At 41.9% G+C, this 13,455-nt stretch overlaps 1 protein-coding gene across 3 annotated transcripts in view; it reads right to left on the reverse strand.

The window, feature by feature from the left end:
• Positions 1–497: 497 nt before the first annotated feature.
• LOC146511774 (disco-interacting protein 2 homolog C-like) overlaps positions 498–13,455 on the reverse strand; it is a 78,024-nt gene continuing 65,066 nt past the window's right edge. For all 3 annotated transcript variants that reach the window (XM_085172333.1, XM_085172332.1, XM_085172334.1), the window contains 7 exons: positions 12,863–13,033; positions 11,608–11,669; positions 11,465–11,522; positions 7,315–7,389; positions 6,886–7,060; positions 6,680–6,803; positions 498–5,086 (listed from right to left, as the gene is read on the reverse strand). In XM_085172333.1, coding sequence (XP_085028459.1) covers positions 4,834–5,086; positions 6,680–6,803; positions 6,886–7,060; positions 7,315–7,389; positions 11,465–11,522; positions 11,608–11,669; positions 12,863–13,033 — 918 coding nt within the window. In that variant the 3' untranslated portion in view covers positions 498–4,833. The remainder of the gene's footprint in view (positions 5,087–6,679; positions 6,804–6,885; positions 7,061–7,314; positions 7,390–11,464; positions 11,523–11,607; positions 11,670–12,862; positions 13,034–13,455) is intronic.

Below are 13,455 nucleotides of genomic sequence, written 5' to 3' on the forward strand. Positions count from 1 at the left end.
TGCCAAGCAGGTGAAGTCATTTCCTTTAATAGATGGAAGCTTCTGATACTTATGACCTTAAAGAGGAGGAAGCAAAAATCAGCCCCACCAGCCAAACAAGGTTATTTCAGTTAACTAAAAACTAAAACTAAAGTGAAAAAAAAAACATTTTAGTTAACTAAAATAAAATTGAACAAAGAAATAATTTTGTGAACTTCTTAAACTAGCTGAATAAAATGTGGCTAGAGTTTAGGTTTAGTCTTTATGAGTTTGACCCCCATAACTGTAATCGTAAAGACTAAAACTAACACTGACACTAAACACTAAAGTGCAACAGACTCTTTTTGGTTTAGAGATGTGATGTCATTTCTTAAATTGCAAAAGATAGGCGTTGTGGCGAAGGGCAATTACAGAGAATTTTATCGTATCTGGGGCCCCTTCGTAAACTATTGCAAGTCATTAAACGCTCTACCAGCTGATTAATATCATAACTCCCCCACCCCCCCTTTTTTTGTGTGTGTGTGTGTTTTGGGGTTTGTTGTTTGTGTTTGTTTTGGGTTTCTTCTTAGGTTTTGTTTTGTTTGTTTTTTCAATTTTATTTAAGCGTGTGTGTGGGTGTGCCTGTGTGTGTGTATTATTGTATCTGTTCATGTAAGAAAAACTAAAAAATATGTGAGGTGAACAGATTGTATTGTCATTGTAAACTAATGTACACTTGTCTCTCAATAAAAATATGAAAAAAAAGTGCAACAGACTCTGGAAACTAACTGAACCTGAAATTGATAGAAAACAAAAACTAAAAATTAAATAAAACTAAAATACAGAACTGTAACGACACAGATCACAACCCATCATCCATCCAAATAAGACGAACACACATTTCAGAAGCTGAGTTTAAGCTGAAAAGATCAGCAGACAGCTGTGATGGCAGACACCGGGCTGATGGCCTTCTACAGCCCGTCTACTGCGGCCTCCTCCACGCGCTCGAGGCTGGAGGCCATCCCGGAGGAGCTGGATCATCTGAGCTGCTTGAACAGGCTGCAGGCAGTGCCTCGTGTTACCAGCGGTAACAAAGACATTATGAAAAAGTCAAACCTGAGAAAAATCAGCTGGGAGGGATGAAGAGAGACGTCTGCTCCCACCACCTGCTAATGGTTTATGTTTCCTGGAGAGGCTGAAGCTTAACTGACTTTTAGTTATAGTGTGACGATGTGAGGAAAGTAAGACATCACGCTTTTTCTTTAACTAACGAGTGAAGAGTTTGTACAGACAAATAATAACAACCCGAGTCTGAGTTTTAGCCAATCAAAGCACTTTATTGCACTGTATAGTGTGACGGTGAGCCAGTAGCAGGCTCTTATAAAAGTGTCATTTAATCTTTTTATCATGTGTACAAAACAAGTCACACACACACTTGTACCGTACAAAATCAACACTATTTACATACAATATACACACACACACCTAACACGCACACACACACATCATGCAGTCTCCCTCCCATCAATCCCCGAGATGAGTCCTCCGAGTTTCTGATGGGGTTTCCGTCTTGATCTACATTATCCACCTCACACACACACACACACACAGACACACACACACAGACACACACATCCAGGGACTGAAACATGACCGCTACGCTGCTACTAACAAACCCAAACTGCTAAGTTATCCAAACAAGCGCTAAGCAACTTCTGATATGCATAAAAATACGTTTTCTGCTCATAAACGTGTGGAGGAAAACTGATGAGGAAACTCAAAGTGAAACAAAGAAGAAGAGCGATGAGATGATGTCACACGTGATTCAGCCACGGGGATGTAAACAAACGACGCTTCACTGTTTCCTCTAAACAACGGCAACGCTCTGAATAAAACCTTTTATACAACCTGCGGAGTGTCTCGCAGGTTTCGACGCTTCCACAGGTCACAGTTAGCCGAGAGTCTCGGCGTGAACTGATATAGATTATTTTAAAAGCTTTTCATAGAGTTATTAAACTATCTATCTTTAAATCTTATATACCCTCAGTACATATGAGGAAGTGTCTAAGTCAGTGCACATCAGGTGGTAGCTGTTGTACCAAAGCTCCGAGGACGTTCTCTACCAGGGATTCTTCACTCTGCTGTGGGACTCCTCACTTTTCTTTTTTTGAGCTGTTAACTTTTGGAAATGTTTGTTGTCTGATATATTATTAACTCTGCACTTGCTGCCAAACACCGGTGGACGCTCATATTAAACATATATCGTCTGCACTCACATTTACAGCAGTATCTACTGTGGTGTTGTACAGAGGCAGTTATTTTGTAATCGTACTTTGAGCGACGACAACAACAAAGTAACATTTCAGTTTGGCCATAAACACATTAGATCCATGTTTCCTCTCAGTTCATTCAGTTTACACAATAAAAAACACTAAAAGTTTGTTTAGACTTCGTTCTTGTTTTCTGTGATGTAGCCGACATGAAAAAGCTTTGGGAATTCCACGACATACAGAGGTTACACAGCTGTGTCTGATGTTTAAAGTTGGGAGATTATAAAACTGGAACAATCATTAAACATAATTATCCCATATGTGTAGAGTGCACGCAGGCAGCCGCTGAATCCCTGCGGTAAAGAACGTCCCTGGGGGATTATTGCTACAATAGGAGCTTTTCTATGTAAACTTTATCTGGAGTTCCCTTTGTCCCAACAGACTCCAGATGTTACTGCAGCTACATCTGCATTTACTTCCCCAGACAGCAAGCAGCTACTTGATTTATTACCCGCAGTAATGATTGGGTACACCCGTCTTTTTTGGCAATAAGACGGAAAAGTGTTTACTTTGTGATTAAGAGTGATTATTGTCTCCCAAGTTTGCACATTCGTTCATTAAAAAAAGGCCCGAGGACGTGTGTGGAGTTCATTATAAATGTCAGCAAAAGGATATTTTATGCAGCATATTTTTTTTCAATGCATTTAACTGTTCATATGTATGGAGAGCCACAATTATTTTTTACAATTATCAATTTTCTTTACATGGAGGACCAAAGATACCTTCAAAAACAAAAACCTGTCTCCATCCAAAGCTGCCAAAATCATATATATATATATATCTCCATGTTTCCTCTCATATATATATATACATATATACACATATATATATGATTTATTATGTTCATCCAATTTCTGTCATTAGCCATCTTGTGCCAGTTCATATGGGACATATGGAGGACAAAAGCTGCCAAAGTCAAAAATAAAGCAGTATCTCAAAAATGAATTCATATGAGATTAAACCTAATAAAAAGGTTGACATTTATTGTCTTTATTACATCGTCATAAACGTGTTTCTATGTTTATTCACCTGCATATTCAATTTCTGTTTGAATTCTTCAATAAATTTACGTTTCCGTTAGAATTTTCCACTTTATTTATAATTTCTATGTTTTGTCTTGCTTTTCTGCAAATTACTAATTTATTTTTGAGGTTTTTGAAAATTAAAACATTTCATAAAATGCTTTTATACAACATTTCTTTTCGCTGTATTAAATCTCACATTTTATTTATTCGTTTATTTATTTTGGCATATTTTTTGTGTCCCATACAAATTTGGTCAGTTTGAAAATAATAATAATAATATTACAGACAATGAATGTTTCCTTGAGTCTTGCTGGTCAGAAGGTAGTAAATGTAAAATTGCTGCAGCAACACCTTGATGCTGTTGTCTTTGACATATGATGCACAGTTTTCCCTTAAACTCCCTTTAAATAACGATAATAATAACATTTCTTTGATATTCACACAGTGCACTTTGCTTGACATGCTTTGGGTGCTATAGGGACTGCAAGTAATTCAGGAAGGTAACTGAAGGACTGGTTGACAGCTAAGATGATCGAAGACGTTTAATGTGCATGTTACAAAACTTGCCGCACGTTTGCTTTAAATGAGACACTTTATAGAAAGCTGCTAAAATTGCATTTGTGGTATTTTCTTTTTAGCCAGAAAGGTCACAAGATAAAAAGACGCAAATCTTTCTTAACTAGATCCAAAAAAGATAAATCGGTGTATTTTTTTCTCAGACTTTGGACACCGAAACGCGCACAGCCACTGAAGTTCTCTTCTTCAGTGTGTTTCCAGTCTCCACATAAATGTCTCTTCTTTGATCGTCTCAGGATAAAAATCTGTTTAAAATCAGTGTTTGATTCACATTGAAACGACATAAAATGTCCCTGTTGCACACATGAACACAGACAGAGACGCACACACACACACAGTCTTCACACACACACGCGCAGAGGGTGTGGGCGGAGAGAGCTGCATAAAGGGGCTACTACACCTCATTGTGTTTTAAGTACCTCTCCATATAGATTATTATGTCTATGTACAATATTTATATTTTTACAATAATCTGGCTGCCCCTGCTCTAATTTGAAATAATACCACAAATCCAGGATTTTTTTAATTCAACCGGTAAAACATGATGACAGGTACAGGCTCTAGTAATTCTCTCGCTCTACGTTTACCTCCTAAAACGACACGCGGTGTGACGGCGGGAGCCGGCGCCCCTACACAGTGTTCCCCTAAGGCTTTCTACAGTGACGAGCTCCTGGTAACGGTCACGAGGTCAAGCGGGGGCGTAAAAATGGTCGCAACACCACTGAGCAACCAACTGATCGATCAATCAACCAATCAATCAACCAGCACAACACGACTAGAAAGAAAACAGACGACTTAAGACCAACACCATATGCAGGTTCAAAAATACAGTACATCTTGATTCTGGGAAATAAATGAACAACAACGGCGAAATGCAAAGCATACAGACGCATGCTCGCTCTCTCTTAAACACACACAGACACACACGCGCGCACACACTCAGGCTACATGTTGTAGGCCACGTAGATGGGGTCTAGCTGGTCTTGTAAGAAGCCGTCGCGGAGGTGCATGCGCTGTTTCTCGCCGCGGGAGTTGATGGGGATGACGCCGATGTCCGTCACCACGACCACGCCCACGATCAGGTAGTGCTCTTCCAGCACCGCCTTTGTCACCATGGGAACAAGGTCCAGGGCTTCCTGCTCAGAGCCCTCCAGCTCCACCACCACCACCAACAGGTTGGTCCAGGGGAAGACCGCACTGATGGAGACAGAGACGTGCAGGAACTGTAACATCTGCAGTGGTTTCTCAATTCAAAGCTGCATTAAAGTAGAAACGCTGTGTTTAAATAAGGCCACGTGTCTCTACAGAGAATCACATGACTGAACAACAAACAGGCTGAACGAAACAGAATTTTCCTTTCATTCCCTTTTCAGCCACTTGAGGGAAGAAAAGCTCCACAACAACAAGCTGGTGGAGCTTCAGCGTAAAGACAAAGAGAGTTTGGCCTGTGCTAATCAGCTAGCACAGGTTTCTCATGTTATCCTACCACAGGTAGCTCAGGCTGCTGTTGTGGTAAACCCGAGACTCAAACTCAGGTCCAATCTGGCCTCTAAACCCTGCTTGCTCGCCTGGAACATCCAAACCAAAAACTTTCAGTAGAAGTGAGCCACAAAGCCAGCACTGACTCTGCACCCATGCACAGCACTGCTTTATGTCCAACGCACACAACTACACATAACTACAGTAATAAACTAAATCCAGTGCCTTTCATGGACACTTTGCACATTAATGCTCATGTTTTCAAAAACAGATTCAGAACTGATTTTAGTTTCTATTTTGCTGCTTTAAATGTCAATAATAAAGGCCAAGAAGTAATAAAAGCAATAAGCCAAGAGCGAGGCGCAGGGGCAACGACTAAAAAGTAAACCTGGAATAACAATTAATCACTCGTTCGTGATGTCTGGAGATGTTTGTGTCCACAGCAGACTCTAATCCACACCTTCATTAGGAAACCCTTCAGCAGCCGCAAGTCTGAGGAGGAGGAGCCACTGGGTGGGAAGGGTGTAGGGACCAGACTGGAGTTAAACCTTTTTATCATGAAGCTGGACTGACTCCAGCTCCACCACCTGCTCTCAGGTCGCTCTAACAACGACCTGCAGCACGACTGGAAAACTGGTGTATGCTTCTCTACGACGAGCTCACTAAGGCTGCAGAGCCGAACGAGGAGCGCTGCCGGCTGCAAACAGTGGAACTGGGAGTCCATCTATGGGACGAGGGGCTCAGTGGATCTGATCTGTCATATATCTCTCAGCTCACATTCATGTGCCCTATTGTGTCGGTTCAGGAACAAAAAAAGATAAAAGTTTTGTTTGCAAATGAAAAATGAACATTTCACCAACAGCATGCATTTTTAATGACATTTAGTTCAGAGGCAGAACTGTCATGGTTTGACTCATCTTAAAGTTTACTGCAGGTCTCTTTTAGTCGTATCTAAACTGCAGAACATTCTTCCCCAAACCCTTCGGATCTGATTAAAGTAGCTTGATTACTGCTAATAAGATTTTCCTCTTGCAGCTTCTTCTCTTACACACTGGTAGAAACACATCTCACAACCAAGCAGCTATTGTTCAGTGATGCTCTGGTGATTGTTGAGGACTAAACTACGGATTTGTTGATGATGGTTTCCCATCTTTACTCTACCTGTTACATTAAAATGCGTTCGACAGCACTGTGTGAATCATTGACATTTATTCACTGCTTGTCTCAGTGAACTATCGTCCTCTGTTATATGCTATTTGTTATTTATCATTTAATATCCTTCAAAGACGTTGCTGCTGTTGTTACACGTACCACTCCACGATGCTCTTGTGTGCGCGGATGACGGAGGTCTCGATGTCGATGGGATGGTACCTCATCCCTCTCAGCTCCATGGCCTCCTCCAGAGCTCCCACCACGAACAGAGCGTCGTGTCGCTCTGTTCAAGCAGACACAAAGACACACGGTTAGTCACGGCGCGACGAGGGCGATGACACGTTGCACACAGCGAGACAAACAACCTCCGTTGGCGTCCGTGAGCTCGGTGCGGCGGAGGAAGCCCAGGTAGCCCGTCCTGGCCCAGACGGTCTGAGTGTCTCCGAAGCTGAGTCTGGAGTTGAAGTGGTCGGACTGAAGAACCTCCTCACCGTAACCGCTGTAGTAACCGCTGCCGTTATGAGCGCTGTGAACCCAGATCTGCATACCAGTAAAATCTATGATTAGCTGTGTTGAGTTTACTCTTTGGTCTTCTAATTATCGGTAAAAATATATATTTTTAATAAACCAATCACACTTTGAACGCCTAGCGATGGAATAAATCACAGGACTCTTGCTCATAAATTCTTAGGTTGAGTTAGGAGCTCAACAATTTTGCCCCAAAAATGCCAAAAACAAAGAAAGAACAGGAAGAAGAAAAAGAAGACAGAAAGAAACGGGTCGTGTCTGTCGACCTCTCCGAGATGCGAGTCTCCAAGCGGTCCTTTGGTCTCCGGATTGGCGATGATGATACGAACACCGGGCAGGATCTGAAAAATAAGATGTAAAAATAAAGAATCAAAACAATCTCCCTGCTTCCTGCTTCACTCTGACGCATGCAGGAATACAGCCCCACGAATAGAAGCAGCTGTTTATGTTAAAAACACTTTACATTTCACTGTCGGTTCACACCATCGCCTGTTAAAGCTGCTCGGACATAAAATACATAAAACAACCTTATAAACGGGTGTGAATGCACTTCAAATAACAGCCATTTATTATGTTTACTGAGCAGAAGTCCTCTGATGTTTTTGCACGTACACAACAAACATCGTGTCAGTGAAGCGATAAAAGAAGCGATGGACTGAGTGGAAAGCAATCATTCGTTTTCTCTCCTCCTCCCACATGCAGTGAGTCAAAAACAACAGCGTGCCGATCGATGACCGGCCCTGAATCATGACGTCCTCTCTTTGTGTGTCAACGTGGGGGAAGAAGACGTGGACGACTCGTCGAGCTCCGAGAAAAGATCCATCAGTTTGCTTTCAGGACAGATCGGGACAGTGGAGAGTTTAGGAAATTTCATCAAAGCTTCAGCGAGCTTTAAAACATCAAACCAAGCACAGTTTGTTAAATCTAAGAGCTGAAAGGCGTTTGAGGACTAGTAAGTGGCCACAAAGCCGCTACTCTTCATTTGTAAAATTAGGTCTAGGAGGCATCCAAGGTTAGAAACTCATGAAAAATGTTCAAATTCACAACTTTTGGTCAAAATGAAGACAGACTCAGAAACCCCAGGCTTGGTGTTTAACCAAGAAAAAAAGTCTTTCTCTATGGACTGCTGGTTTCCGAGGTTCTGGTCTTGAGATATCCCGAATGAATAAAGAAACTAAAGGTTTTAACAGACTGATCATGGTGTCAGCTGATCTCAGTGGTAGCCCACAGCAGTTGTTTTGTCAGCTGACACTCTTCTTCCAATTGTAAAGTATAATTCGGGGTGCCTTTTTTAAACTGCTTCAGCCTACGAACAGTTACTGTGCATCTGCGAGCTGCTGTGGATCCACCTCCATCCCACATCTCTCTCTGTTCTCCACTGAGCCCTCGCTGCAGCTCCCACAGGAGACAAACCACCAAATATAAATGAGCTGAAGATGGAAATAACAGAAATCTAGAATCTTCTGTCTCAACCGAAATGCTTTTCTGGCAGCTTTAATTCAACATCAACATCTTAACACTGGACTCTGTATGCTTAGTCTTAGTTTCAGAGCTTCAACGTGTCAATCAATCAAATCCCGCAGACATGCTGCCTCTTAATATTTAGACATTTTGCACTGCTGTCAGTCCTGCTGGTCTCACTCAGCTGCTCAGAGCTCAGTAATGAAACTGAAGTAAGTGCTGCTCAGCCATCAGTATCTCTGCAGATCCAAGTTGCTGTATGACAGCTCTGTATTCAGGAACGTATCACTAGACCTTCAATGCCAAAACCAGTTTTAAAAGCTTTTTAGGGAGGTTCGACGTCTTTATCAGGCTGACAGAGCTGGAGCAAAGACGCCAGAGAGTGAGAAGGGGGCGGCATGGACCAAAAACCCCGTCCTTAGTGCCAGAGCGCCACTTTCATTTCATTCCTTTAAAAGCATCAAGCTCATTTCAATCACTTTAAAGCCACACAGATGCTGCAGCCTTGAACTCTTCTAGAAAATATCGAATGGTTCTTTATCTAAAATCACAAAGATCTGACAGATCTGAAATGAAAGCTTTCATTCCAACAGTTTAAACGTTTGTGTTAAGTCTGACTGAGCCCATATGAGGAAAAACACAAATGACAGTCCTCTGAATTCACAGTGAGCAATCAGGTGTCATGTGTCCTGCCCTCTGCAGGTTCATTCCAGCCATCTCTCTCTGCTAAACCAGAGTATTTCCAGTCGTCACGACACATCTGAGGCTGGAGATTTCCTGCTCTGTCCTACATATGAGGAAGGCTAACCTTTTTCCAGAGGTCACAGGCAACAACTCTGTTACCTTTTCCAATGGCCACCAGTGGCAACTCCTCGGATTATAAAAAAAATTCCAGTTTGGAGTTGTCTCTCTTCCACAACATGTGTTTTGCACAACGTGTCTTCCATCCCCAACCAGTCCCAGTTTCTTCCTGTTAAAAGAGAGTTCTTCCTTCCCACTGTTGCCAAAGTGTTTGCTCATCTGACTGTTGGGTTTTCTTGGTTTTCTGTGTATCGCTGTAGGTCAGCCATGTCACACCTGGTCTTAAAACACCAAGAAATCTGCGACATACAGACGATCTATGTTACTGTCACCAATTTATGTTTTTCAGGGGCAGAAGCAGGAGTGAGTTATAGAGGAGCATGATGTTACAGCTGTATGAAGTCTGGACTCAGTAATCGATGTTACTCCCTTTGTGCCGAGCCATAAACAGATGTAAAGAGAAATAATGCAGCACCGTGAATCACAAATAATAACAACAGTTCCATAGGTTTCTGTTTAAAGTGAGGTGCCCTCTGCCTTTTTTATTAGAAATGTTATGGCACTGTCCCAAACACTCGACCCTCACCGACTCTGCAAAGTTCACGATAATTTGAAACATGACGTGGCATGTTGAGCTTTTTTCACCACATAAACTGACTTTAACCAAGGCTAATTTTATTAGTCTGCTAAACATTTATACCACTGATGTTTCTTCTGATTACAGCATTGAAATCACTGTTTAAACCTCACTAAATATCCTAGTGTGAGTTTCATATTTCTGCCGCAGCAAAAGGCAAAAAGGCTGCTCAGCAGCTGTCCTTTCACTGATACATGGAAAGACAAATGCAAAGAAATAAGCTTCAAATAACACGCTGTGCAGCATTTGCTGTTTTTTAAATGTACTCTAAAAATAACCTGGTTTCACTGGACTGCAGCTACTAAATGTGGGCGAGCCGTTTACCAAAGGTTATGATTTTTTCTTCGTTTGCCATCTGCCAGGTGCACATGAGTAGGTGCAATGTCTTTATCTTTTTGCATTTTGTCACAGTTATTTGTACATCAAGAAGTAAATAGTTTCCTATATAATAAATGGTCAAAACTTTTTTATTTAAATAATAAAGCCATCATTACAAGACACCCTGTTTATTTCCTGCTACACTTAAAAAGGGACTAAACAGCAGCTTTGCTGATGCAGAAGTGGACTGCATGGCAGGAAGAGCTAAGTAAGAGTTTCTAGAGACTGAAAAATGAACATGGAAGTTAAAAAAATTACAGTTCCTCTAACGTTAGAGGACTGGCTCAAAAAGTTACTTAATCTCTAACCTCATACACAGCCTGCTACAAAAAAGGGGGTTTGGTGTCTGTGGCTACTTCAACTCTATGATGGGTGACACGTTTTTATAATTGTCTGTTTTAGACTTTGTTGAGGCTCAAAGTCACTCTGAAGGCTGTAGAAGTGGCAAAGTTCAAACTCTGAGCTCGAAGAGGGCATGAACTGAGAGGCACTGAGGGTAAGCATCGCATCCTTTAGATTTCGGCATAAAATTCACCCAGAGGCCTCCACAAAGAAATCTTTCTTTTGAGGCAGAGATTTGGAAAAGGCTCAGACATCGCAAATAAAAATGGTCGTGATACGTTACAGGTTTTTCTAGGGTATGTTTAAGGCTTCCTCCTCACATCCACATGAATCCTAATCTAAAACCTGTAAAACTTTTCGGGTCGGGCAGTTCTGCAGTTGCACTAATGGACACGCACGCATGTTTGACAGCTATCTAATAGTCGTCTCTCTCCTCCCACATGCCCACCGACAGAAAGGGAGGATGAACATTTGAAGGCTCGTCATCGACTCAAACCTGCTGTCTGTTTTGACTCACTGAATGTGGGAGGACGTGCAGTGAAAAGCAGAGAATAGTCCTGGAAGGTGCTGCCATTCAATTTACATCTTCATCGCGGCGTCTTTGGTAATTTGCTGTCAGCTGCTCAGTGTCCGTTCATGTTTCACCTGAAGTTTCATGAATCGCCGCTCATGTGGAACTTGAACTTTTGTGGGGTTTAATGAAACCTTTTGTACTTCTTAGGACTATGCTGATTGGATGCTTTGATTTGATTTGAAACCACATGCAAATTTTAATGTATACATATTAATGCACTCACCTTGCCAGACTCCATCAAGGGGAGACTGTGAGGAGAACCTCTCTCCACTAATCGAACCCTGGAACAAATGTGTTATCGTCAAAACTTTTTACAGTAAAGCGAGAGGAAGACGGCTGACGGGACTTACTGACAAGTTACCGTACCTGTCGTGACGCAGCGCTCTCATGTCTACGTACACAGTAGTGGGGTCCGGCCCTGAAGTGCCCTGCAGCCAATCACAGAACAAGTGATCAGAAAGATTTAGTTTCCCAAACTCTCCGACAGCGTTTCACTGGAGCGATGAGCTGACTGTACAGTGGGTGAACAACTTAAATGGGAGAGAAGCAGCTAAAAAAATACTATTTTTGGTTAAAGAAGCTAAGAAGAAGTGAAGCTAAGTGGGATATTGTTGGGATATTTGCTCTCTACGTTTAACTAATCCTCATATGAGGATTATTAATAGTCGCAGGATTCAGGAAACCAGTTGAAGTCCAACAGAAGAGCCCAGACCTGACCTGGGCTTAAAACCAGGACCCTCGTGGGTCAGACAACAGCACTACACATGAGCCACTGTGGTGCCAAAACAAAGGGTTCGGTGCCGACACAAGAGGAGGGAGGGGGAGGCACAGGAAAGGAGGTACAAACTGATTCCTTTATGCGAATATACAGAGGAAGCAAATCCAGGAAATTTCAAAAGGAAACTATAAAGATGAAGAAGATTAGGTCACTAACTGGGTTAAATCCACTGATTTATGAAGTTTTCAATTTGATTTTGCTTTCACATGCAAGGATATCACGAGAAAAGCTCGATGATGATGGGAGCGCTAGTTTGGACGACTTCCTGGCGACTTTCACAAAGTAAGTTTGTCATGATTGGGCTTTTGTTTTATCATTTCTTACTATAAGGTAGTCTGTCTGAAGATCTCCTGATAACCAGTGCACATAGGAGGAAGTCTTACAATTGATATCCATTAACCACTGTCTGTATAAATCTCGGCTCCACCTTAAGACAGACCGACTTTGGGGATAATAAATGTGCACGATTTCCATGCAAATCAGAAATATGTGTTCATTGCTCTTCCTCGGTGCATTTGGTAATCTAACCTGAGACTGCGTATGTGCAATGCAACAGCTTTCAGTGGCTTAGAAAATATGATTTTTATTGTCAAACCATCTGATTAACAGTTTCAAGTATTTCTTTAGACAAAGTTTAACCTTGTCCAAGTTTTCCTACTTAGGGACTAGAAATCAGTGAGCAGGAACATCCCTAACCCACTGATAAAAATTCAAAGAATTTAAGCTGCAGAATACTTAGAAGGATAAAACCGTTGAGTGCAAAGCTCCGTCTGAACTCTACCAAGTTCTTGTGATAACTGCACGCACAGAATAGTCTGCAGGAGCAGCTGGTTTGCTTTTTACCTGCAGGCAAATGGCCAGGTTGACTCTGCAGCCGAAGGCTGTGCTGACAGAGCGCGGGTGAAGGCCGAGGTCTTTGAAGAGCTTAGAGAAAGAGAGTGTGAGCGCCATCCTGGGCCTCTCCTCTGCCACCACCACGCAGGCTCGAACCCGGGACAGATCCAGACCCCGAGCCTGCGAAAGAGACGAAAGGAAAATGATATCTAATCGCAGAGAGTACAGCTGTGGACTGCTGGGATGAGAAAAAAACCTTTCAAATATAAAGTTTTTCTTCTGACTTTCTGCCTCTTTAACCTATTTAGTTCACCAGAATAATAAGACGCTCAAATCCCTTCTTGTGTAGGTGTTACATAAAAAAAAAAAAAAAACTGACTAAAAATAAAAAAGTACAAAAGTATAAAGTTTGCTTCATCTGTAGCTGCAAAGGAGACAAGAAAAAATCTTTGTTTCTGCTTTTCTCTCAGCGTTTAACGCTCAGTCTCCATGGAAACTTAAAGACAGATAGTCACTAAAATTAACTCTGTGGCTTCTATCCGTGACCAATCAGAGGCGTCGGTGTCTGTAACTCCAGCTTTCAGATGTGTCCTCGGGCTGAG

This window comes from Neolamprologus multifasciatus, chromosome 9, assembly GCF_963576455.1.
Source record: "Neolamprologus multifasciatus chromosome 9, fNeoMul1.2, whole genome shotgun sequence".
In the NCBI taxonomy this organism is placed as follows: Eukaryota; Metazoa; Chordata; class Actinopteri; order Cichliformes; family Cichlidae; genus Neolamprologus; species Neolamprologus multifasciatus.